This window comes from Sarcophilus harrisii, chromosome 4, assembly GCF_902635505.1.
Source record: "Sarcophilus harrisii chromosome 4, mSarHar1.11, whole genome shotgun sequence".
In the NCBI taxonomy this organism is placed as follows: domain Eukaryota; kingdom Metazoa; phylum Chordata; class Mammalia; order Dasyuromorphia; family Dasyuridae; genus Sarcophilus; species Sarcophilus harrisii.
Genome location: NC_045429.1, coordinates 363,440,435 through 363,467,633, shown reverse-complemented (window position 1 = coordinate 363,467,633; position 27,199 = coordinate 363,440,435). Strand labels below are relative to the sequence as shown.

Sequence of the window (27,199 nt, the reverse complement as noted above, 5' to 3'; positions counted from 1 at the left end):
AGCCGGCAGCCTCTCCAGGGGCTGGGGATGGAGATGTCTTCCCGCCTTGTCCGAGGCGCAGCTCCCAAACCTTGATGATGCTAAGGACTCTTTCCTCTCTTTGCCTTGGAGCTCTTTTAAAAAGCTAAGGTTTAAGGCTCTAGGAGTCCTCTCACACCAGCACAACACCTCCCAGTGGCTTGGGGAAGAGAGGGCAGTCTATGGCTGGGATCAGTAGAGAGAGCTTCCACACACACACACCACTTTCCTGTACGTTCCGGGATTTCCCTCTCCCCTAAAAAATTAATTACTCGGCATTCATGCTGAGCCCGCCCGGGGAATAAGGGGATGCTCCCTCATTAGCACTTTTTTCTCTCCTTAGGTTTGAGCTTCGGGATTAATTACAAAGGGAAACCCGCCCTGGGGAAGCAGGGGAGGGGAAGGAATTGGGACATATCTGGTGGAGTTTAGGTGGGGGAGGGGAAGGATGACTGGGGTAGAGGAAAGGAGTTTTCATTTTCTTAGTTTATTTTTGTTATCTCCCCTGAAGCCTGATGTAGTGGATAGAGATCTTTCTGGTTTCTAGCCTGGCCTTTGACCGTATGACCCTGGACAAGTCATTTAATCTCCTAATTCTCAAGGCAGCTCTCAGAGAAGATTGTAAATCGAGCTATTAGAAGAAATTCTATAGCTAAGAAACCACAGATTCTCCCTCCTCCATGACAGGATACGCTGCCCTCCACTCAGTAACTTCTCACAAATGATCTATTGAATGAATTAATTCAACAAACATACTGTGGAGCTGCTATGCATTAGACACTTCTCTAGACGTAGATATACAAAGACAAATGAAAACAACGTCTCCCCTCAAGGAGCTTATTGAGGGAAAACTGATGGGTACATAGAAAATTAAATACAAAACATATACAAAGAAATTTCTGGGAAGAGGATGCTACCAACTCTTAAGATTCCTGTAGGAAATAGCAGGAGAGCTGAGATTTAAAGGAAGCTGGAGATTCTGTCAGGTTAGGTATGGGAGATAATGAATTAAAAAGCATTTATGAAACTCCTACTGTGTGCCAGGCGAACAAATTAAAAATGGAAAACAGTTCTTGAATTCAAGGAGCTTATAGTCTAGTCAGAGGAAATAACATTATTTTATCCGAGTGTGTGTATACCCAGTATACATATAAATGCATATATACACATATATTTCTATATGTGTGTATTATGCACAAGATAGGTTCTAAAAGTGATGAAAGAGACTATTGGTTTTGGGAAATCAGGTAGGGTTCAAAAAGTTGGACACGAACTGAGTCTTGGAGGCCATTAGGAAAACTAAGATGGGAAGTGAGTCTAAAGAGTATTTTAAGCATGAGGATCAGCCAGTACAATAGAAAAGAAGTAGAGGACTAAACATCTTACGATACAGGAAGAAAACAATTTTGACTAGGAAATAAAAAGCAATAAGTAGATTAAAACCAATTACCCAACAATCAACAAGTGTACGCAATCCCACACATATATGCATATATATACACACACAAAATTACATATGTATGTATATATGCACATGTGTTTACACAGAAACATGTACATACCTATATATAACAAAATTAAGTATATAGAATGAAGTGCAAATAAATATTTATTTATAATATTATATTAAGAAATAAATATTAAGAAAATAAATCCAAGGGAATTAACTAAATACAAGAACTACAAGGCAGTTCTAAAAGGAGGATTCCAACAGAATCCTGAGAAATCAGAAAATTTTTCAGGTAGAAGAAGATGCTTGCACTGTAGCTTGAAGAACCATGAGGTGGAAGTGTGGAGAAAGGACTTTCCTTGCATGGGGGGAGACAAGTACAAAGGTATTCTTTAGGAAATGGAATTCTCTGGGTTAGAAATCATGAGGGTTACTGGTGCTTCACAAAAGTCCAGAGAAGGAGATGAAATAAAAGAAATCAATGGCCTATCTATTCCAAACTCCTGGAAGGGAGAATTGGAGAGGTCCACAATACACAGCTAGAAAGGTCACCAAAATTAAGGGTCATTACCATACCCAGGCAATTCCTGAAGAGTTTGGAAAATCTTTAGCATCAGAGATCCAAGGAATGGCCTTAGTTCTATTTTCCAGTAGGTCATTAGCTATAATAGGAGTCAAATCTCTGGTCTTTATACCTATAAAATTATTTCTTACTGACTCTCCCCTTTCTAGAAGTCTTTTGACAGAAAGCAACTGATAATTGTGGGGCAAGAAAACTAGATAGATAGACAGACAGACAAAGCATCTATTAAGAACTCACTGTGGGCTAGGCATTGTGCTAGGTACTAGGGAACAGATAAAAGCAAGATAATTATTGCTATTTAGGAATTAGCATTCTGAGGAAATATAATATATAAAAGAGTGCTGAAAGGGGAGGGAAATGAAGGAAGAAGAATAACTATGATTACTTTGTTATCCCACAAAAACTAAGTAAAGATAAGATGTAAAATTTGAACTCGGGTCCTCTAAATCCAAGACTAATGCTCTTCCTTCTATAAAAAATATAATCTCTTTCCTACCTTTAACACACAGTAGGGCTGTCATATCATCAAGCTTATAGCACTAAAATGCAAATGACTGTTTTCCCTAAAAGGTTTGCTTGTTGTCACTTCTAATTGCTACTCCTAACACCTACAGCTTTTCCCCTTTCTTCTTAGGCTAATAGGATGAGAACTGAGAAAAAGCTGTCATTTCTATCATCCTCTTCTTGATATTCTTCTATCTTGAAGTTTCAATAGCATTGCTGGATCTCTACCTAATCATGATTGGTGCTCCCCTCCTCCCCAGAGATTCACTTCTGGTCACTCTTTTTTTTTTGTCCTTCTGTACTATCTTACATAATGATCTTTTATCAACTTCCATGGATTCAGTTATCATCTGCACATATAAAAACAATCAGATCTTATTTATCCAGTCCTAACCTCTCTCCTGGCCTCCAGTATTTGATCACCAACTGTCTCTTATACATTTGGATATCATTTATATATCTCTATATATGTATGTACACATAATGTATAAACATATAAGTATACATATTAAGTATATATGCATTGTGCACATATATGTATATATATATATATATATATATATATATATATATGGATGAATGGATGGATACATGTATACATATATTCATTCTCGTTTGCACTGGCTCTTCCCCAGCTATGAAATGGCCTCCCTTCTCATTTTTATTTCCTGGCTTCCTTCAGGTCTCACCTAAAAATCACACTTTCTACAAGAAGCTGTTTCCCAACCCCCACTTCCTCCCATGGCCTCCTTAATATTTGTTTTTACATTATAAACATTTACTGTTTAATCCTATTTCATGGGATCTCTCTTGTAATAAAGCAAAACAACTGAGTAAAACTAATAATATATAGTTACTCTGACAACATATGCAACATTTCACATTATTAGCATGTTCCTCCTCTCTGTTAATAGAAATTTATTTTCTATCCATCCCACTTCCATCTTATTTTTTAAAGAAAAAAATTTTCTTGTAGCAAATATATATAGTTAAGCAAAACAAATTTTATCATTGGCTATGTATGTGTGAGCACACACACAAATAATTTTTTTTTATTTTTTATGTATTTTATGCTTGTTATATATTTTATACATGTTATATATTATGTACATGCTTATTAACTTAATATTAAACAAAAAATTAAATATATTTTTTATATTTGTATATGAATTTCATTCTGCTCCCTAACTCTATCATTTCTATCTCATTTTTCATTATTAGCCCTTTGGAATCATGAATAGTTATTTCATTGATCATAATTCTTAGGATTTTCAAAGTTCTTTGTTTTTACAATGTTATTGTACAAATTGTCATACTGGTTCTGCTCATTTCATTCTTTATCAGTTTATAAAAGTTCTCAAAATATTATATTACAAAAAAGAAAATTTTTGAAGATTGTAATATGTCTGGTTTGTACATAGCTATTTTTATGTTGCTCCCCCTCTCTACTCCCCTGTTAAACTGCAAATTCCTTGAGAGCAGGACTGGGTTTTATCTTTCTTTGTATTCCCAGTGCAAAACAAAATGCTTGAAATATAATAAGCACTTAATAAATGTTTGTTAGTTGATTGACTGGCTATCAGATAATACTACAGATGTGAACACGGAAGCGCAAGTGAATGGTGGAGTTATAAATAAAAATATTTAAATCAGACAAAAGAATAATTTCCAGGGGGGGGGGGGGAACAATGGCTAAGAATAAGAAAAGGTCTTCTGTTTTGTTTTTAGCTATACTGGATGAAAAGGAATATCAAAGGAAAAAATAGAACTACTGCTGCTTGGGATAGTTAGGATAATGAGAAAAGGTAACAGAAGGAAGGGTGACTCAACTTTTATATTGTCTTTGTTTTCTCTTTCAAGAAGGCAATCAAGATTGCCTGATCTTTGGATTGGGGGAAAAAAGAGAACAAAAACAAATAATATGTTATCGATACCTAATATTAGTAGAGAGATAGTGGGAAGTGCCTACTGGCCCTTCCTCACCCAAAACATACTATCTTCTTCAGTGGGTTCAGGGCTTTCTTTCCTCTACAACTCCTTCTCCCAGACTTCAATTTGCATATCGATGCTCCCTCACACACTCTAACTCATTTCCTTAATCTAATCAGTCCTCATTACCTACTCCTCCACTCTACCTCAATCACACAAGGAGATTACCATATCTTTAATTTTGCCTTCACACACATGTTCCATTTCCAGGTCCAAAAGTCCTTTATCTGATAATAAGCTTTTATCATTCCATCTTTCCCTATCCTTTACAAATCCCTAACATCACTCTGTATCTTCACTGTGATCTCCAATCCCTTCACTTCTTAGTTCTTTCCCAAGCTATCATCTTTGCACTACCTATACTTTCTTCCTTTGCCTATCTTTGTGAATCTGCTCAACTCTACATTATTCCTCTGCTCTTGAATTCCTTGCCTATTACCAATTGCCAAACCCAAACCCTAAATTATTCCCACCATTTACCTCCTTTCTTCCTGCTGAATGGAAATGAAATTATGAAAACATATTGACTAAATCCACTATAAATTTATGTTATCTAATATCAAATGAGCCCTTACTGTAGCAAGATTCTACTCCTTCCTAATTCCGGTCTCCATACAAGCTGACCTAGTTCTCCTCAAACTTCTCTCAGCACACTCCTTCCACTTTCTAATCTGAGATTGCTTCAACTCTCTGTCTCTCTCTGTCTCTCTGTCTCTGTCTCTCTCTGTGTCTGTCTGTCTCTTTGTCTTTCTGTGTGTGTGTGTGTGTGCCTATCTCTGTCTCTGTCTCACACACACACACACACACACACACACATCATACACACCCACATACATCCACATATCCATTCATCTCAAAAGGTTAATGATGAAGCAGAATGATAGCTGGATAAGATTAAAAAGTCAAAATAAAACTTTTTTTAAAAATAAATTAAAGTTGAGTGTGTAGGGACCTAAGATATAGCCATATAGCATTTATCTGAGATCTAAGGCGAAAAGTGATTATGGAACAAATAGAAGTAGAAGGGCTTCATGAAAAAGATAACATTTCAGCTAACCTTTAAAAAAAAAGGATAGAAATTCAAATATAGAGAAGTTAAGGTTTAGGTATAGCAAACAATGTGGGCAAAGAATTATAGAATCATAATTTGGAGGCTAGAAAGGATCTTACCAGGCATCTTCTCCAACCCTTTCATTTTATAAGGGACTGGCCTAAAGACATAGAAGTAGGAAAGCTGAGGTTCAAACTCAGATCCTTTAAATCCATATCCAGCACTTTTCCATAATACAACACAAAGTCAGAGTGCTTACAGCATTATGGTGTATTAGGGAATAGACAATACTCTGGTTTGAAATGAAGCTGAAAAGGTAGAATAGTATCATAATGTAGAAGAACTTGCATGCCAGATTAGTGAAACTGAATTTTACTGGAACCACGATAGGAGGACACTGTTTTAGGCAGAGTAGTTTTATGTGGAAAAAGTAATTCTAGCACTGTTTGGAAATAGGGATTGTAGTAGAGAGAGCAAAACAGGAAAATGTATCCTGCTAAGTAATAACAAAGAACTCTATCAAAGCAGTAACAGGGAGAAGAAAGAGTACAAAAGGATTCCAGAGATATGATATGGGGAAAAAGAGATACCATGGAGGCAAAATCAACAAGATTTGGTAACTTGATTGAATATGAGAAGTAAAGAAAAGGAATGAGAAGAGTCAAAGAGTAGTAGGTACACAGTTTGCAAAGCCCTGTGCCAAGTACTAAGCGTATAAAAACAAAAATAAAAAAGGAAGATCCCTTCGTTCAAGGAACTTACATTCTGGTAGAAAGATAATTTCAAGGTAGAGTTGTTACAGAAGTGGAGTCATGCATGCTTTGCCTCCTGGTACTAAAATTTAGAGGGCATTCAGAACACTTATAGGATCATTTCCCCAAATTCTCCCAATAGTAGAGATGAAAAAGTGAAGCCCAAAAAGTTGAGTGGTTTACTCACTGTCACATAGGTAATGTGTAGAGTTCATTCAATCAGTTAATAAGCATTTATTAAGCATCTACTATATGCCTGACTCCAAATAAAGCATTCTTTCCACTATAATACTGCCTCCCTGTGATAGGATCCAAATACTGTATTTTTTTTTTTTAATTGTGAAACTACCTCTGCTATAAGGGCCACTCTGTTTTTTGAGATTGGTAAATTCCTTAGCCTCTAAAGTTATGCTTGTTTACCTCCAAGCTAGTTTTGGCAGCCTCAAAACTGTGAAGCAGAAAATTAATAGAAAAGGAAAAAAATTCCTTAATCTTAACACGGGAATACTTTACAAATGACATTGAATAAAGTTATTAGAAGGCCACTCATTGAGGACTCTTGGAAGCAGCATAGTTGTGACAGGATCGAGGAAAAATGCAAATGAATGTGTAGATTATTTCAACCGCAAAGAAAACAAGCTACAGAAATGGCCCCAAAAGTAATGTGGGATCCTACTCTTCCTACAGAGAAATTAAGGCCCAGGTTCTTGCTTTGGTCTAGCTATACCCTCCTCAGGCTCCATGACACCTAAGGCAGGCCCTTATTCAATATTTATCTAGTTTAACCATCCCTGTTTCAATAATTACTTTCTACCTTTTAAAATGACACGTTTCCACCAGATGCATCTATCAGTATCCTTTCCTCTCCTTAAAGGGTGATGCTAGATATAGCTAACATTTTTATGATGTTTTAAAACTTGCAAAGCACTTTACCAGTATTATCTCATTTGGTGCTTACATCAGTCTTGGAATGTAAGTGCTCTTTTTATCTCCATTTTATAGATGAGGAAACTGAGGCAGAGAAAGTTTAATCACACCACTAATAAGTGTATTGAGGCATAATTTTAGCTCAGATCTTACTGACTCCATGTCCACTAGCTGTCATAATATTGTTAAAATTGCCACATGGTAACATTATGTTTAAGTGATATAATTATTTGAAATACCACTTGACTAATGGCATTACTAAAAAAAAAATTGAGTGGGAGTAAAGGAAAAAGTTTAAAAACAGTTTGCTCATGGCAGGGAAGAGGGGATTCTATTTCATCTTACAAGAGAGACAAAATTTATTCATCCAACCATATGTGTGTATCCATATATAAATATAATATAAAAAGTTTAAAATTAATTGCACTGCATCTAATTAAAGAACATTAAGGCATAGATGTTTTTCTCTTGTAAAGATAAATACAAAAAATTAATGGCATTCAAGTTACATTATTATAATTGTATCAAATTGTATCATGATATAACATGTTATACCATGTTATATTCTTAAAGGCACTAGGTGCAATGAATTATAAATTGGATCAGGAAAACAGAAGTCAAGGAGATGAATTCAAATCCAATGTAAGATACTTTTTGCACACGAGTCACCTAATTTCTGTCCATTTCAGCTTCTTCATATGTAAAATGAAAATAATAATAGCAACTACCTCCCAGGTCTACTATGAAGCTAAAATGAAATAATATATGTAAAGTTCTTTGCAAACCTTAAAGTGTTACATAATTGCTAGCTATCCATTCTTATTTTTTAATATTTATTTTATTATTATTTTTTTTTTGCTACATTGAGTTCTGAGTTGTCTCCTCCCTTCCTCCCAAATCCACATAAGAGAAGGTCAAAATTTGATATAGATATATGTTTGGAATCATGTAATACATACTTCTATATGTCAGTTTTGTTTTGTTTTTTTACTGAAGGTAGATAGCATTTTCCTTTATAAATCCTTTGTAGTTGATTTGAATATTTATACTACTCAGAAAAACATAGTAATTCTTTGAACAATATTGCTATTATTACATACAATCATTCTCCTGGTCCTGCTTGTTTCACTCTGAATTATTTCATACAAGTCTTTGTGTGGTGGTAGTTTTTTTTTTTCTTTCCTAAAATAGCCCAGTAGTATTCTATCACAATCACATACCACAATTTATTCAGCCATCCCCCAGTTGAGGGGCATCCCTCTAATTTCCAGTTTTTTGCTACCACAAAGAAAGTTGCTATAAATAATTTGGAAAATAGAGAGTTTATTTTCTCTTTTTTCCCTGACCACCTTGGGAAACAGACCTAAAAAATGGTATTTCTAGGTCAAAGGGTATACATAGTTTTATAACTCTTTGGGCATGATTCCAGATGCTCTCCAAAATGGATAAATCAGTTCAGTTCCACTAACAGTGCATTGTTTCCCAGTTTTTCTACATTCCCTGCAACAAATTCTTTTTTTCCTTCTGTCATTTTAAGCAATCTAAGGCATGTGAGATAGTACATCAAAGTTATTTTAATTTGCATTTCTCTAATCAATAATAATTTTTTCATATGACTACATATAGCTTTGATTTCTTCTTCCAAAAACTACTTGTTTATGTCCTTTGACTATTTACCATTCAGGGAATAACTCTTATTCTTATATATTTGACTCCATTCTCTATAAAATTGAAATGTGAGACTATTATTCAAAAAAGTATCTATAAATTTTTTTCCAATTTTCTGCTTTCCTTCTAATTTTGGTTAAATTGGTTTTATATATACAAAATCCTTTTTTTAATTTAATGTAATCAAAATTACCCATTTTATATCCCACAATGCTTTCTATCATTTTTATTCATAAACTCTTCTCCCTTCCATAAGTCTTATAATATGTGCCATACTCTTCTAATTAACTTAAAATAATCTCCCTTAAACCACAAATCCTTTATGTTAAGTTTATGTATTCATTTTAACCTTATCTTGGTAAATGATATTACTCTATTATACTATTACACTATAATATACTATTATACTCTATACTTAGTTTCTGTCAGACAGCTTTCCAATTTTCCCAGAAATTTTTATCAAATAGAGAGTTCTTATCCCAAAAGCTGAAATCCTTATATTTATCAGACTCAAGGTTATAATAGTCATTTATATTATATGTTGTATACCTGCTCTATTCCACTTATCCACTATTCTATTTCTTAGCTAGTACCAGATAGTTTTAATATTACCACCTAAAAATATAATTCAAGAGCACTTTTATATGACTAAAGATGTCTTTAATTTCTTCTTCTGAAAACTCTCTGTAAATATCTTTTGACCATTTGTAAATTGGGGAATTCTTTTTATCATTTCTTACAGCACAATATACCATTATATGCACACATCATAATTTGTCTAAATAGTTTTCAACTGATGAACACCCTTGCCATTAAATCTTTGCCACTACAAAAGAATTACTGTAAATATGTTTGTACATAATAGATCCTTTCCTTCTTTCTTTTTTCTCTTTGGAGTTTAAACCATACAGTAGTATCACTAAGTCAAAGAATATACACAATTTAGTGACTTTAGGGGTATAGTTCCAAACTGTCATTCAGAATAGTTTGACCTAGCTTTTCTTCTTCACTTGCATTAATGGACCTATTTTCCCACAGCCCCTCCAACATTTGTAATTTTTTTTTTCATTTTAACCAAACTGATTACTATTAGGGAGAACCTAAGAATTGTTTCAATTTACATTTCTCTCATTATTAGAGATTTGGAGAATTGTTACATATAGCTTTGATGACTTACCTTCCTTCCTTTAAAATTCTGCCTGTTCATGTACCTGTTCATGTATGTTCATAATTATTTTTGTTCTTATAAATTTGAATCAATTCCTGATATTTTGTAAATGAGAGCACATGAATTTCCCAGTGTCATCCCAAACTCAGCATGTCAAAAGAGCTCATTATCTTTTTCCCTAATTGTTTTTCTTTTCAAATTTCCCTGTTATTCTTGAAAGCACCACCATCCTTCACTGCCTCAGCTTCTGAACTTTGGACTAATCCTTTAATCTTCCTTCACCCTCATCTCAAATCTCATTAATTTCTAAATTCAAATCTCATTAATTTCTAAATTTTATCTAGTCTACCATCACTACATTTCTCATTTTTGCTTCCTTTTACATTGAGAAAGATCAATTATTTCTCACTTCTCATCTACAGTACTGCAATAGCCTCCTTGCTTACAGCCTTTCCCTTTTCTGATCTATCATTCACACAGCTGCCAAATTAATATTCCTAAAGAACAAGTCTGACTATGTGATTCCCCTGCTCAAAAATTTTTCATTGGTTCTGTAATGCTTCTAGGGCAAAACATGTACTCCTAGCGTTTAAACCTCTCCACCATCTAGCTAGACATTTCAATTTATATTTCTTCATATATTTTACTTCCAAACATATTAGCTTATTATGTGGAAACAACATTCTCTCTTCTCTCTCCATATCTTTCTTCACACTATCTGTCACATGCCTGGAATACATGCCAACCATACCACAATTATTATCATCCTTAGCTTCTTTCAAGTCTCAGTTCAGAAGCAACTACCTACTCAATGTTTTTCTTGATCCCTCCAGCTATTGGAGTTTTCTCTATTATGAAATTACTTTGCATTTATGAATCTATGTGCATATTGTATCCATAAATAGAATATAAGTTTTTAAAAGCAAAAACTTTGTATTCCCAGTGCTTAGCACAGTGTCTGGTATTTAAATTGATTTCAGTTTTTATTGTCTGGCTCAAACCTATTTAAATAGACAATACCGGTTTAAATAAATTAAATTGAATTTCATTTTGTGGGTAGTTGGAGATGTAAGTCTAGAATAAGATGACAGAAGGCTCCTAGTAGCAATCCCTATTATAATGAATCCTCATATGGAGTCTAGGATTCCTTTCTCTATCTTCAGAAATAGGGGTACACGTTGGCTTCTACAATTCATAGTTCACACTGTTTGCTGAGATAAAGAAGAAACTGAAGCCTAGAAATATGACTTAGATTTCCCTAGAAAGGAGGAAGAAAAAAAGCACCTACTGTGTGTCAATAAAAATTTACAGTGCCCAGGGGTAAAAGTTCCTCTTTCCTACTATGTGGCAGGCACTGTGCTGCTTACTTTATAAAGCTTTTCTCATTCGATCTTCACAGCAGTCTGGGACAGAGATGCTATTATTTATCCCCATTTTACAGTTGAGGAAGCTGAACCAGAAAGAAGTTAAATGACTTGGCCTGAAGTGAAATGAGGGATCTCAAAGATTATCTAATCCAATCTTTCATTAAACCAGAATCCATTCCATAAAAATAAAAATAAAAAAATAAAAAAAAGGCAAGTGATTAAATAACTTTCTCTTAAAGACCTCTAGTAAGGGGGAAATCAATATCTTCCAGAGAGCATGTCTAACTCTAACTTGGTTAACTCTAATTGTTAAGAAGTTTTGCTTTATATGAACTAAAACCAGCTTCTCTGCAATGCCTAATCTTTTCTCCTATTTCTGTGTACTGGATCCAGGCAGAAAAAAATCTAATGCCTCTTCCACATGACAGCTCTTCAGATATTTGAAGGCAGAATTTATACCCCATTTCTACCCTATTTCCCAAATATTTCTCTTCTCTAAGCTAAATATCCCTAATTCCTTTGATGATCATCATATGTTATAATCTCAAGGGACTTCACTCTCTTGGTTGCCCACTTGTGGTCAATGTCATCAGTAAAAATTATTAGTATTCTTTCAGATACAATCCCTTACAAGCTGCAAGTGCCCAGTGTTTTTCTTTTTACCTTCCATTAAGTGCCAAAGAAAGCCAGAAAAGAGGCTGAGGAAAATGTTTAAATATCAAAACAACAACAACAACAACAACAACAAAACTGTTAGGCTTACACTAGATCACAATCTTAATAGGAAATTAAAATGGAAAAGGAAAACAGGGTTTGCATCTCTCTATGTCTACTCATGAAATCTCTGACTTCCAGGCATTCATGGGTTGGAACTGTCAATGCATAAGCTTCCAGTATGACCTCTTTGGAAGCCCAGATAAAATACAAGCCACATGATACAGAATCATACTGTAAACCTTTGAGCTGATAGTCCTAGACAGTACCTAACTGAGGGTTACTCTGTGAGGCTTTCCTAGGTCTCAGATACCTGTTCTGAAAAATGAGAAGGCTGTATTAGATTGCCTCTGAGATCAACAACCTCTCGATCTGTGATCTTGTGCCTTTATATTATGTGTAAGGTAAAAGGCCGCTAGGTGGTGCCATAGTGCACAGACCACTGGAGCTGGAATCTGGAAGATTAATTTTCCTGAGTTCAAATCCTACCGCAGACACTTACTAGCTGTGTGACCCTGGGCAAGTTACTTAACCCTGTTTGCTTTAATTCCTTATCTATAAAATAAGCAGGAGAAGGAAATGCCAAGCATTTTTCTCAAGAAAATTTCAAATGCGGTCAAGAAGAGTAAGACACAACTGAATAGCAATAATAAATATAAAATAAATACCAGTTATAGATGTTGGTAGACAAGAGTCATCAGTAGCCTATAATTATCTTATCCCATTGATACTGAGGAAAGGGATGCAAGTGAAAGAGGAAGAATCAAGAAAAATATCTCTAAAGGATTGTTCTTGGGAGTAAGTTTCCCTGTTTTCTCTCTATACCCTCTTTAAGCTATTAATCATTTTCCCCGTTTTTTTTTTTTTTTTTTATTTTTATGGCTTATCACCTCAGACTGGTTAAGGAAAACCCAGGCTTGTATTGTTTCAGAGAAAAAGTCATTACTCAAACCTCCCCAATCTCCTCCCTGCTAGAAGAAAATAAATGTGTCTATGTCTTTATCCAGGCTACTTTTTCCTCAAATTTATATCATCACAAACATGATTAAACATAAAACAAGCATTAGTAAGTTGCTAATTTCTATTATTTAGAGACAAATAGGCAACACAATAACAAGAGCAGAGGGTATAAAAGGGGGACTATACCTGGTATAGTCACTGTAATTAACAGCAGCCAATGTAAAATTTTCTAAGAACAGGCTCTGCTTCCCCTGTCTTAGCTCTTACCTCTTCATAGGGAGAAGGGCAAGGAATCTCAGAAAGATTCTTCAGAGTTGTTCAGTTACTGGAGTTCTGTTCTTCCCAACTCAGAGGCAGAAAGAGAGTTATAGCAAGGAGTCTTACTAACCATAGCTCAGTCAGCTACAGATTGCCAGTATGACCCCAAGTGTGCCACTATTCCAACAAATAACTCAAACAAAAAAAGAAAGCTTTGTAGAAAGGAAAAGGAATTTAAAGATGAAATAACCCTGCTTCTTACCTTCTCGACTTGCTTCCTCTTTCTTCTTCTTTCCCAAATCTCCTGTGAACAAACACTCCCAGAAAACCCTTCAGTTCAATGACCTCATTGGCTGGTGAATCCTGGGAAGCATCTCTATTTCCATAATCATTTTGATACAATGTAGCAATCTTATGTACAAGGCCATTGTCTGATTACCCACTAGGACATGGGAGAATTCATGAAAAAAAAAATGAAAGGATTTTTAAAGCAGGTCCAGTTAAGCAATTGGAGGCAAATGTAGTATACACATATAAATATAGTATCTTTACCTTTGAGATAATATACATCTGTACTCATCAATAAAAGTTTTGAGCAGTCCTTTCTAGGAGCAAGATACCAAGTAGGAGAAGTAAAAATTTCAGATGTCACTCTTGAGCACTATTCAAGTACTTGAGGAGGTTTGAAGCTATTGTTACTACTTAATTTTCCTATAGTAAAGGGTCTGTTTAATCTATATGTGAGTACTGGTTTATGAGAAGAGCACAATCTCATTGGGTTGGGAGAAAACATAAGCCACTCAGTCAATAAACATTTACTAAATGCCTACTAAGTACCAGGCATTATGCTAAGGAATGTAGTTACCAAAAAAAGACCAAAATATAGTCCCTAACCCCAAAGAAACTTACAATCTAATAGGGAAGACAATAAGTAAACAAATATGCATAAACAAGCTACATTTAGGATAAAAAGGAAATAATCACCAGGGGGAAAACGCTAAAATTAAGAGGGATCAGGAAAGGCTTCCTGTCCAGAAATGGGTTTTTAACTAGGACTTAAAGGAATCTAGGGAAGTCAATAGGCAGAGATGATGAGAAGGAAAATTCCAGGCATGAGAAATAGCCAGAAAAAATATCCAGAAATTTAATGTCTTGATCATCATGGAAACCATTGTCACTAGATTGAAGAGTATTTAGTAGGGAATACAAAAAGACTGGACAACTAAAAGGAGGCTGGTTTATAAAGGTATTTGAATAACAAACAGAAGAGTTTGGATTTGATCCTGCAGGCAAAAGGGTTTACCATACAAGTTTATTGAGTAGAGGGTGGAATGACTTATCTTATGTCTTCATGTCTTCATGCTGTCTGTCCCTAATGGCTAGAATACTTTCCCTCCTACTGACTCTTAGAACTACTAACTTAAGAATCTCTGGCTTCATTTAAGACTCGGTTCTATATTTTGAAAGATTTTATTCCATGTAGTTTGGAGATTGTGAGTCTTCAGTTTAATACAGCTATTTAGAGTCTTTTTCTTAAATTTAAATAAAGCTGGGGCAGCTAGGTGGTACAGTGGATAGAGCACCAGCCCTGAAGTCAGGAGGACCTGAGTTCAAATGTGATTTCAGACACTTAACACTTCCTAGCTGTGTGATCCTGGGCAATTCACTTAATCCCAATTGCCTCAGCCAAAAAAAAAAAAAAAAAAAGAAAGAAAGAAAGAAAGAAAAAGAAAAAAGAAAAGAAAGAAAAAAAGAAAAGAAAATTTTAAAAAATAAAAATTAAATAAAGCTAACCAGATAAGTTAGGGTAAGATTGTAAAGGACTTTAAAGACCAAACAAAGGAGTTTAATTCCTTGTGGAATCAGGAGCCACTGTAGTTTATTTTATCTGGACTAAGATGATGGTCTTATGAGGACAGAGAAAGTGATAGATATGAGTGATGCTATGGAGAAACAACAGATTCAAGCAATAAATGCTTGGATAATCAGGGCAAGTGAGTGAGAATATGAAGATGACTTATGAGTTGGAGAATCTGGGTACTGGAAGGATAATGGTGATAGTAATAGGATAGATTTGGGGAGAAAGATAATAAAAGGAGATATTATATAGATGGCAAACCATCCATTCCTACCTGTCCTGTGTAATTAACTCTATCCCACAAAAATAAAAGGGAGCAGAGAGAATTGTGTCTTGCTTACTGGTCGCCACTCAAGTGCAGAGCCCATTCTCAAGAGACATCTGTTAAACCCACAAGACAATCTGGGAGGGAGAAAGTGACATTGGTGATAGGGATGGATATTTTCTTTAATGTTACCTGCACAGATATAAAGCTAAGTGGACAGTCAAAATTAGGTTATAATCACCCTTAGGAGTTAAATGTCTAGTGCATAATAAATTGAAAAATTGGGGTTTTTTTCCTTTTCTTTTCTTTTTTGGTGGAGGGGGAAGAAATAGATTGAGAAGTTCAGGAGAAATGGGTGAAAGTGGGTGAAGGATGGGTGAGATTGTATTAGAAGCAAGCACCATGATTGACTATCATGAAGAAGGTGGAATCTGTCTTTCCATTCTCTAGTTAATGGATCACATATCTCATGAAGTCATTTCCTTACCTCTCAGGGGGAAGGAGTCTCCACCTTGGAAACCACTGCTCTAGTATTCTTATCTTTGTATTTAATTTATCAATTTGTATTTTATGACTATGATGTAAATGTAAAAGCGAGTCAAAGGCTTTGCAATAATCAGTATCAGTGATTTAAATCTTATGATTATTTTAAATGGCTTGTTTAATAATCACTGAATCAGTAATGAGTTGTTCTTTGTATCTCCTGGAACTTTTTAGCACATCTTTTTTGCGTCTCTTCAAATATATGGGTGGAAGAATGTACATTGGTCAGTATTTATAGATGTTTTTAACCATACAAGTTGTGAAGTCTTTATATAAAATTAGTAAATGTTTAATTCTCCATATTTGGATGTTCACATTATTCTTTTTATTATCCATGTAGCTATATATACATGTAACATAATATATTCTTTCTATTTAGCTTATATATATTGCTTCTCATTCCATGTAACCTATGTATGTTAGGCCTGCCATGTGTTTTCTTGCTGTATTATGTCTCTTTACTAATATGCAAATATACTTATTTATACACACACACACACATATATATATATATATATATATATATATATATATATATACTTATATACTTATTCTTTGGGGCAGTTAGGTGGGGTAGTGGATATAGTGCTGGACCCAGAATGAGGAAAATTCATGAACATGAGTTCAAATCTAGTCTCAGATATTTACTAGCTGTAGGACTTTGGTCATATAGCTGTTTCCCTCAGTTCTTCATCTGTTGTTGTTTGTTTTTCATTTTCAAAGAGGACCAATGACATAATGGGATAATATTGATGTTGACCGGATTTAAGTGAGGATGAGTTGTACAAAGTTGTCAGCTCATTCTCCCTTCAAGTCAATGAAATCCAGTGATGACAAGTCAGGACAACTGGCAATGGCCTGGGATCCAGAGGATGACTGTGACATCTTCCAAGCCTGACCAAACTCTAAGCACTTCACAGGGCCTGCTTCAGCCATCTTCATGGCCACTGAAATAAATTATTCACATCTTGCCCATTCCTCCATGCCTAAAATAGACATTCTCCTAACTCACTGACAGATTTGAGGCTTGTAGGTTACCTCAACCTATTTTAGCCTATCTGTCAAAACAGTTTATTGGCATGTGGCCACTGAGCATGCTACAGTTTTCTTGCAGCCACAGGTGAGAGTTGAGTGCCAGGTAGACACCAAAATGGATGAGCAGCCCTGAAAAAGCTAATATATCTCACTAAATGTGTTCTCCTTGTTCTCCTAAGTAGTTCTCCTTGAACACCCCATATTCCCCACAAAGTAATATTTATTAGTTATATCGAATAGTAGCTTGAAGGACAATTGCCTAATGTATAGACTGATTTTTTTCAACTAAATATTCTGGCATGTAATAGGAAACCTGGAATTTAATGAACATGCCAAGGGACTGCTAGAAAATTCTTAACAATTATTCCTAACTACAAAGCTTGCACTAAAGTTGCAAAATAAGAACAAAGTGTTTCTCTAATAGAAAGAAAAAGCAAGACAAAGTCCATTTTGTAATGGTTACAACCTCATCACATATAATTTCAAGGACTCCAACTTGAAACAAAAGTATTACAAATTGCGAAGAATCATGCAAGAGAAAATTGTGAAAATAAGTCCTATTGTATCTGGTCACAAAATAAAAATTGTCAGCATTTTCTGTGTATACATTAGACTATTTAGTTTCAATCTGCAATGAGTAGTGTTTGTTTAAAAAAAAAATTAAGCCTTAGTAAGCTAAATAAAACATTAGACCTTTCTTAAATTTTGATTTGCCTATAAACTGGGACCCCAACTCTACAATGTTTTCCAGAAGTCTTAGCTTTAATAGCTTAAAAATAAAGTAAGACTTTGGGAATATTCTGTATTTCTATCATGCTGTCCCACCAGAGTGCCTTGTAACTAAAAGAACTCAAATCCAATATGTAAAGGGTGTCTAAGTACTACAAAAATGTTCTGAAGGATAAGACCACCAGAGGATCCTTTTCCTCAGACTTTGGTTTTCCAGTGTTTGAACTGAGAGTCACTGCTGCCAAGATTTTGGTACCTTCTCCTTTCTTTCTTTCCTTTTTTTTTTTTTTTTTTTTTTGAGGGCATGGGAGGAGGTGGATATATATTGCAGACAAAATGCAAATAAATGAGAAAGTCAGTATTACAAGGATTAGTGTCACTTGGAAAGTTGGAAGCAGTTCAGCAATCTGAAGTGAGATATATGGAATTGTAGACGATATCAGAACTAAAAGGAAATTCAGAGAGAGTGGAAAGAGAGCTGGATTTATAATCAATGGACCTAGGTTTGAATCTTAACTCTTTAATTACCTGCTATTTGATACTGGAGAAGTAATTTTGTATTTCTAAGCTTCAATTTCCTTGTGTATAAAATGACAAGGATAGACCAGACGAACTCTAAAGTCATTTCTAGCTCAAAGATGTCAGTGAGAAGAAAAAGTGGAATTTGTCTGAAAAGACCAATGTGATGGGTGGGAAGATAAGGCAGCCATAGTGCTTGTTACCTCTTTCTTCGCTCAGTGGCGTTTAGCAGTTCTTGCCTTATTCTCTACCAGAAAAGAGAGTTCTATTTTATTTGTTCAAACCCCTTGTATGCTCACTCAGGTCCAGCACAGTGATCAAATAAAAGGATTTTTATCACCATTCAGTAAACATACAAGAAAGTCAGAGAATATATGCATGTGCTCTGAAGCTGGGAGAAAAGTCTCCTTGTGCTATTCCTCTAAAATTTACTTCTGGGAGCAAGCTTACCAATTATCCATATGGATTTGAAACAAGCAAATATTTCCTATCCTGTGAGATTTGGGCTCCTATTAACTAGTTCCCAACTCCCACACCTATTACATCTAGAAAGGAACATGGTGATTAGAAAGGGTCAGCATGGCTTCATCAAGAACAGGTCAAGCCAGACTAACCTGATTTCCTTTTTTGATAGGATGACTAAACTATCAGTTAAATGAGAAAAAAGAAAAGCCTCATAACAAATATGCATGATCCAGTAACACTAATTCTCACATTGGTCATATTCAAAAATATATGTCTCATTCTACATTTTAACTCCTTCACCTCTCTAGCAAAAGGTGGGTATAATATTTTAATCTTCTGTATTCATATTTTATCATTGTATTTAGCAGATTTGTAAAGTTTTTCTAAGTTGTTTTTCTCTATAATGTCATATAAATTGTTCTGCTAATATTCCATTACAATCAAATATCAGATTTTATTTAATTATTCTCCATTAGTTAGATACACATCAGTTTACAATTTTAAGCTACTATGAAGAGAGTTGCTATAAATATTTTACATATGGGGTCTTTTTTTCCCCTTTGGATTATAGACCTAGAAATGGAATCCCTGAATCAAAGTGGTAGTATCTTTCTAATGCTACACAGCTCACAAGTCTCCATCAGTATACTCTCCATCTCCACTGATTATTAGTTGTTATTAGTTAACTAGAAAATTAACTTTTACAAGTAGATATTAACTAAGAACAGTTGGTACAAAACATCCTTCTTCAAAGCAGAAGCACACTCAAGAACATATAGAATCCAGGCAAAATTAAGTTCAGACTTAACAAGCACATTTGGCCAAAAGGGAAGTCCTTTTACTTTTTTTAGGTTTTTCTTATTTTTTCTTTTTCTCATTCTTTAAATTAAAGCTTTTTGTTTTCAAAACATATGCATAGACAATTTTCAACATTCACCTTTGCAAAACCTTGTATTCCAATTTTTTCCCTCCCTTCCCCCATCCCATCCCCTAGACAGCAAGCAATCCAATATATGTTAACCATGTGCAATTTTTCTATACATATTTCAAAAAAGGAAAAAAATGAGAAAGAAAGCAAAATGCAAGCAAATGACAACAAAAAGAATGAGAATACTATCTGTGATCCACACTCCACAGTCCTCTCTGGATGCAGATGGCTCTCTTCAAGACCATTGGAACTGACCTGAATCATCTCATTGTTGAAAAGAGCCACATCCATCAGAATTGATCATTGTAAAATCTTGCTGTTGCCATGTACAATGATCTCCTGGTTCTACTCACTTCACCAGCTCATATAAGTCTCTCCAGGCCTCTTTGAAATCATCCTGCTGATTGCTTCTTATAGAACAATAAGTATTCCATAACATACATATACCATAACTTATACAGCCATTCTCCAACTCATGGGCATATGATAGTTTTTAAAATGACTTTTTCCACTTAATAATATTTTATTTTTTCCAATTATATGTAAAGATAGTTTTCACCATTTGCTTTTGTAAGGTTTTTAATCCAAATTTTTCTTTCTCCCTTCTTTCTCTCCCCCCTCTTTCCTAAGACATAATCTGATGTAGGCTATCTGATGTAAGATACACATCATAAAATTGTGTTAAATATATTTCCATATTAGTCATGTTGTGAACAAACAATCAGAACAATAGGGGAAAAATCACAAGAAGGGAAGAAAGTGAAAATAGTATGCTTGTTTTTACATTCAATCTCCATGGTTCTTTCTCTGGATGTAGATGGCATTGTCCATATGATAGAGCTTCTGACAGGGCTCCTTGTAGACATCTTAAACTACCTTTCTTTAATATGCCTAGTTTGTCCTGAACTCCCAAAGCAGATATTATTACTAGTAGTTGTTCTTCCTGGAAAATTGTTAGGATACCACTTTGAAGTCCAAATCCTCCAACCCTCTGAAGTTCACAAGATCCTCCTCTGGTTAAGTTTTAGGGAGGCAGGAAGAGACTCTACTTTTCTCTTCTCAAATGATTTTCTTTGATGAACACGGTTAGAACTGCTATTTCTTCTATTCTAGCAGATGCTTAAATATTGAGCTCCAAACTGGGTTACTATCTAATAGAAGACTCACAGGATATATATATGCATTAATTCCTTTGATTGATATATGGAATCAATAAAGATATCTAAGCCTTGTTCATTTCTACTTCCTACCTCTAATTGATTAATTTACTATCGGTAAATTTCCACCTGATAAAAATCTTAGCAATTTGTTACTTTAAGTGGAACAGGGATTGATTGACTTAATTGACTCTCACCTGTACACTATTATTGTACAATTCTCTGATTCCCAGAAAGGTAAAGTAACTTGCCAAACATTCAATAGCTAGTAATTAACAGAACAACAAAAAAGCAAACAACAAAGGAGTAAGTGATATTGCTGTGTCTCCTTACTTCTCAACACAGGAAAGGTCTTGCTCTGTTGTCAGTGCTTAAACAAGAGAATGTGAAGACCTATAGAGTAGAGATGGGAAAGTACAGAGAAGAAAAGATAGGAGACTAAGCCAGTAGGGATAGAAGAAATGGTGTTGTTCTTCAATTGCTTCAGTCATGTCTGACTTTTCATGACTCAATATGGGATTTTCTTGACAGATATTGGAGTGATTTGTAATTTTTTTCCTTCATGTCATTTTACAAATGAGAAGCTGATACAAACAGGGTTTAGTAAGTTTCTGAAGTCAGATTTAAACTCAGGAAGACGAATCTTCCTAATTTTAGGCCTAACACTCTATTCATTTCCACTTAGCTATCTCAAGAAGAGACGACTAATCAATAAATTATATTTGCAATCCAGTGATTGATAAATTAGAAAAAAAATATATATATATATATAAATTACTTAGGAAAGAACCCTCTATTTGATTTTTTCAAACTGCTAGGAAAACTGAAGAGCAGTCTGGCAGAAATTAGGCTGACAGCAACACCTAACACATATTCTATAACATATTCTAAATCAACATGTGACTTTACTATTAATTTAGAAAAATACCATAAAAATTAGAACTATACAATAAAAAATTATAAGAGTTAAATATCATATGCCTCACACAGTTTGGATAAGAGGTAAATAACAAAGAGAAAGAAGAAATTACAAAAGATAAAACAGATAACTTTGAGTACATTAAACTAAAAAACTTCTACACAAAGTAAAGTAATACACCTAGGATAAGAAGAGAAATGTTCAAAAAATCTTTGTTTCCTTTTTCTCCGATAAGTGAAATAATTAACATGCATATACAATTAACAGATAATCTTGTTGGAATTATGCAAATAAAGTGAGTAAAATGTTAATCTAGATATTTCATTATTAGGCTTATACCCTAAAGAAGACATTGATAAGAAGAAAATTGTCATATACAACAAAATATTGGTAGCAGCAATTTTTATGAGAGTAGAGAATTGGAAAAAAGTAGATATCCATTGAGTTAAACAAACTGTAACGTGAATGAATATAATATTATTACTATGCTATAAGAAATTGTGAATGAAGAATAAAGAGAAAAATGGAAAAATCTACTTGAATTGATACAGAATAAAAGAGCCCCCCCCTCCAAAAAAGTATACACAATGACAATTACATAAATAGGAAAGACACACACATACAAATCAAAAGTGAATATTGCAAAATTATAAAGAACAAGGATGACACAAAAAAGAACTATGAGAAGATGCTCCTGTACCAGACCTTTCTATAGATGGAAAGTCCACAAGTGTTTCACATTGCATATATTTTCAAACTTTTTTTTAATGTATTGATAGTTATTACTGATTTTTTTTCCTTTTTTTTGCCTTAAAAATACTATTTGTTATAAGAGATGGTAAGGGGGAGGAAGAGATAATAGGAGAAACTAGGGTGATGTTAAAAAAAAAAGACATTTTAAAAACTTATTTTTATATAACATATATATATAATATAACTTATAAAACATTATATTTACATATATATTAGAATGTTGGGCTACTATAAACTCAACATTTATCAGCAATGAGACATGAAAATCATAAAAACTAGAAATCTTAGGCTGCATTTTTTAAAGTTACAAAACTCAGAAGAAAGGAGACAATAGTTACATCTGGGTATGTATTCAATTGTTATTGCCACATTTTAATCTAGCACTCCCACATAGATGCTTTCAGTCAGGCTAACTCCAGTTGAGATAGAGGAAAAGAGAAACAGAGACAGAGATACAGAGAGTTTATTATGTGCCAAGCTGTGATAAGTACTAAAGAGAGAAATACAAGCAATCAAAATAATGTTGGCCTTTAAAGACCTAACATCCTATTGAATGAAGGCAACACATTAAAAAAGGAGTTAAAATGAAAGATAGTATATTCAGGTGGAGACAAGACAGTTGGCAAAAAAGTATAGAGGTCTGGAGAATGTGTGAAGCTAGGAAAAAATTGATCACAGTGAAAGTACCACCTGAAATGATGGTTCTGATAAGGAGTTAACCAATGAGAAAAATGAGGTGTCACAGTAAAGTTTTCACCTAGCTAAGCAGATGACTGGTGAGGTAGAGAACTATAGAGAATGAATTAACCCAAAAATAAAATGATACTCTGTTGGTTCATATATACTCCAAAATCCATAACTTACCAGTTCTCTATAAATGATTTTATTTTTATTAGTCAACCAAAGCCCACAAAAAATATTTAATGAAATAATATAGCATAAAGAATATCAATAGCCCATTTACCCTATAAACCTGAAGCATGCTTTTTCACAAATACACATTCATTAAGAATATACCTTGGAGATATATGTAGAAAAGCCCACACAGGAATCATGTGTTGCCATAGTGCTTGGGTACAAGGGCAACTCATGTCTATGGGACTGAAGAACAGATGATATCATTGTATTGTCCCCATTAGATTTGCCTAACTAACTTGCCTAAGGTCACACAGTTAGTAAGTATCTAAGGCCAGATTTTAATTCAGGTTTTCTTGACTCTAGGTCCCGCATTCTATCCATTGTGCCATATAGCTGTCCCTAGATCATAGTCTTTTTTTTTTTTTTTAAATTGGGCCACATTCCAACCTTTATTATTTATATATGGCTAGTATGGAACCTAAGTTATAGACATCCTAGTTTTGAATAATCCTATATTATCTCCCTCCAAAAAGTTTAAAAAAATTTGCAGTCTTTGAAAAATATATGTGTGAACATGCAACACAATGAACTGAAATTCATATATAACCTAGTTAAAATCAAGAAGTAGGATGACAAAAGTAGTTATAAACCTTGGAATCAGGAAGACCTGAATTGAAATTCTGTCTCTAATACTTATTGCCTTTTGTGACCCTGAAGAAGTCATGGACTTTTTAGTACCACAAGAATTCTCTAAGACTATAAGTTACAGATCTAGTATTAATCTGCATTAGAAGAGGGAATTTCTTTACTATATTGAAATCATAGATTGAAATAATATCTTCCCCTCAAAAAAATAGTTAAGATGGCTATCTGTAACCAGAGTAAAATGTACATAAATTATCTAGTACATAATTTCACAACGGAATTACATACAGCTAATCAGGACAGATGCAACAAACTTAAAATTACACATATCAGAGTATATATGACAAAACTGCATCTATATGACCAAGTGTATATCTCTTGAAATACAAGCTAAATAACACATATTTAGCTACCAGTGGCCCTAATGGCCCTCATCCTGAGCTTGCTTAGCAAAAAGGACTATATTCGTGCTAGCTATTATTATTATTCCTGACCTATTTCCATTTCCTTCTTGAAGTTTTAGGGTAGATGGAGTATATAGGTAGAGTAAGAAAGGAGAGAGAGAGACAGAGTATATATGAATGCAGTAACCCAAAATATAATTCACATGCAGGACCATAGCACATGTACTTTACAGCAATAGTATATGTAGGACATATTAATAGCACAAACACATATACATATATATGAAGCATATACTTTTGTGTCATATATAATGAAACAAAACAGGAATAGCATATTGAAAAGAGAAATACATCTAACTCTTAACAAATATTACAACTACATATAAAATATTCCATGTACTCCAATAATAGACTTCAACTCCCTTTTTCCTAAAGTATCAGAAATAAGTTTGGTCACTGGAATCTTAAATGGCTCTCCCTGAGCTTGTGGATGATCCAAGCAGGCTATTATAGTCCCTAGGATATATAATGATAATATAAGTATATAATAATAAGTATTCAATATAATTACATTGATAATAATATATAACAGTAAGAACATTAATCTAAAAGGGTGCTGACTCTTCTGTTTCAACTGAGGTTTTCCTGGAGCTGAGATAGATTCATTCAAATTTCCTAACACTCGACTGGATATCAACCCCAAGTTTCTTCCTCCTATGAATCATTATCTTTTGAAGTATAATTGAACTATAATAGCCTCTCTGCAAGTAAGTTCTTCAGATCTATTAAGTGACTGTACGTGCTCATTTTCTTTGATTAACTCTCCGGCAGGTAAGAGGTGATTGCTAACCATAGTCTTTATAGAACCCTGAACACTCTCTGGGATCATATTACATACTTGGAAATTGTCCACCCTTTCAATTACTTTGTTTGAGATAGCTCATTATCTGTCCAGTACTTTGTGTGCTCCCTGAAAACCAAGGTTTCTTAGGACAATTGTATTCTTTTGCTGAAGGTCTGGACAACAAATTCAAATGTAATAGTTTCTAATGTCTATCAGTGCTTTTCTGAATTAAGGTCATATCTTAATCTTAAGTCTCCTTCAACTGATTTCTTAGTCGACAAACATAGTCTATATTGTCTCCATCTTCTGAAGCTTTGAAGCATATCAATAGAGAAGTATGACATGAAACCCATCCTTAAATAATTAACAACAAATGACATTTTTAATGTATGCTTTTTATTCAGGCCTTCAGATCCCTAGGATGTTTAGCAGTGTGCAGTTGAAACACTAAGGATGTGTAAAGATCTCTCTAAAGATCATATGGTGTTATTCTAGACCTTGATTCCTACCAAAGCCAATACTTTCTTAAGCAGTTTATTCTCAAAGTCTTCATGAATTGAGAGGAGTGGGCAATGAGTATGTAATACTTAGATAATCCTTAGATTTGCTCTTCCTGGTAGGCTATACAGAACATGAAAAATATCCTGTCCTTTGTCTCAACCCAATATGTAAAGGCTTGGTGAGCCTATTTGCAGCCAGGAATGACTGAGTACTATGTAGTTATGAGCAGTTTTCTCATTAGCTGAAAACTCAGGAAAATGAATGGTGATTCAAAAGACACACAACTAAGACTTAATTCAAATACAAAAGGATATTAAAAAGGTAATAGGTGCAAGATTTGGTAACTGATTGCTATGTGAAGTAAGAGACAGTGAAAAATCAAGGATAATCCCAAAGTTGTGGACCTGGGATACTGGAAAGATGGTTATGTCTTTGATAGAAACAGGAGAGTTTGAAAGAAGAAAGGACTTGGAGAAAAAAGATAATGAATTTAGTTTTGAAATGTCAAGTTTAAGATGTCTCTGGGACATTGTTTGAAATGTTCAGTAGGAAATTGGTGATGAGGAACCAAAACTCAGGGGAGATATACAATGTGTTCCAAAGATTTTAGGACAGTTTTAAATTACTAAAAACCAGTGTTTCTGTAACATTATGTATAGATTGGAAAGTCATTTACACATAAGTGATAGTTAAACCCAGAAGAGCCATTGAAGTTACTGAGGATATGTGGAAAATAGCCTAAGAGAAAAACTTGGGGAAATACTGAAGTTTGGTATTGGGTTTGGTATGAATGATGATCCAGGAGAGGAGAATAAGAAAGAACAGTGAGAAGAAGGAGAACCAGGAGCAGTGAATATTACAAAGAAAAGTATTACAAAGATAATATTACAAAAACTCAGAGAAGCAAGGATCAACAGTATCAGATGTAGCACTTAGGTTGAGAAGAATGGGGACTGAGAAAAGTTTATCAGATTTGGCAACTAAGAGATTCTTGATAATTTTGAAGAGAGAACTCAGTTATGTGATAACATCAGAAAGAAGCTTGAAAAATATTGAGGAATAAAAGAAGACTAAATGATGAAGTGGATGTAGTCGGTTTATTTTTTGTGGGTTTTTTTTCTTTTCTTTTTTCTTTCTTTTTTTTTTAAAGTAGAACTTCAGCCATCTCTTCCTCAGACAGCCCTTCCTTCCTGCTTTCCAGCTTCTGACTAGAACCTAAGAAAGACAATCTGCTCAGAATTGATTGGAATGAAAACTGCCAGTGGACACCAGGGGGCAGCAGCCAACCATCAATTATAAGGATTTAGCTGTGAGTTGAAGGGAGGTGAAGGTATAAGGGGGAGACAGGAAGTCTTTGGATCAAACTC

General features: G+C 34.3%; 1 protein-coding gene across 1 annotated transcript in view; it reads right to left on the bottom strand.

The window, feature by feature from the left end:
* The window catches only part of VANGL2 (VANGL planar cell polarity protein 2), a 50,803-nt gene extending 37,248 nt beyond the window's left edge, over nt 1–13,555 (bottom strand). The window contains exon 1 of the mRNA XM_031966877.1: nt 13,419–13,555. Within this exon, the coding sequence (XP_031822737.1) occupies nt 13,419–13,426 (8 nt within the window). The 5' untranslated portion in view covers nt 13,427–13,555. The remainder of the gene's footprint in view (nt 1–13,418) is intronic.
* Between the last annotated feature and the right edge of the window lie 13,644 nt (nt 13,556–27,199).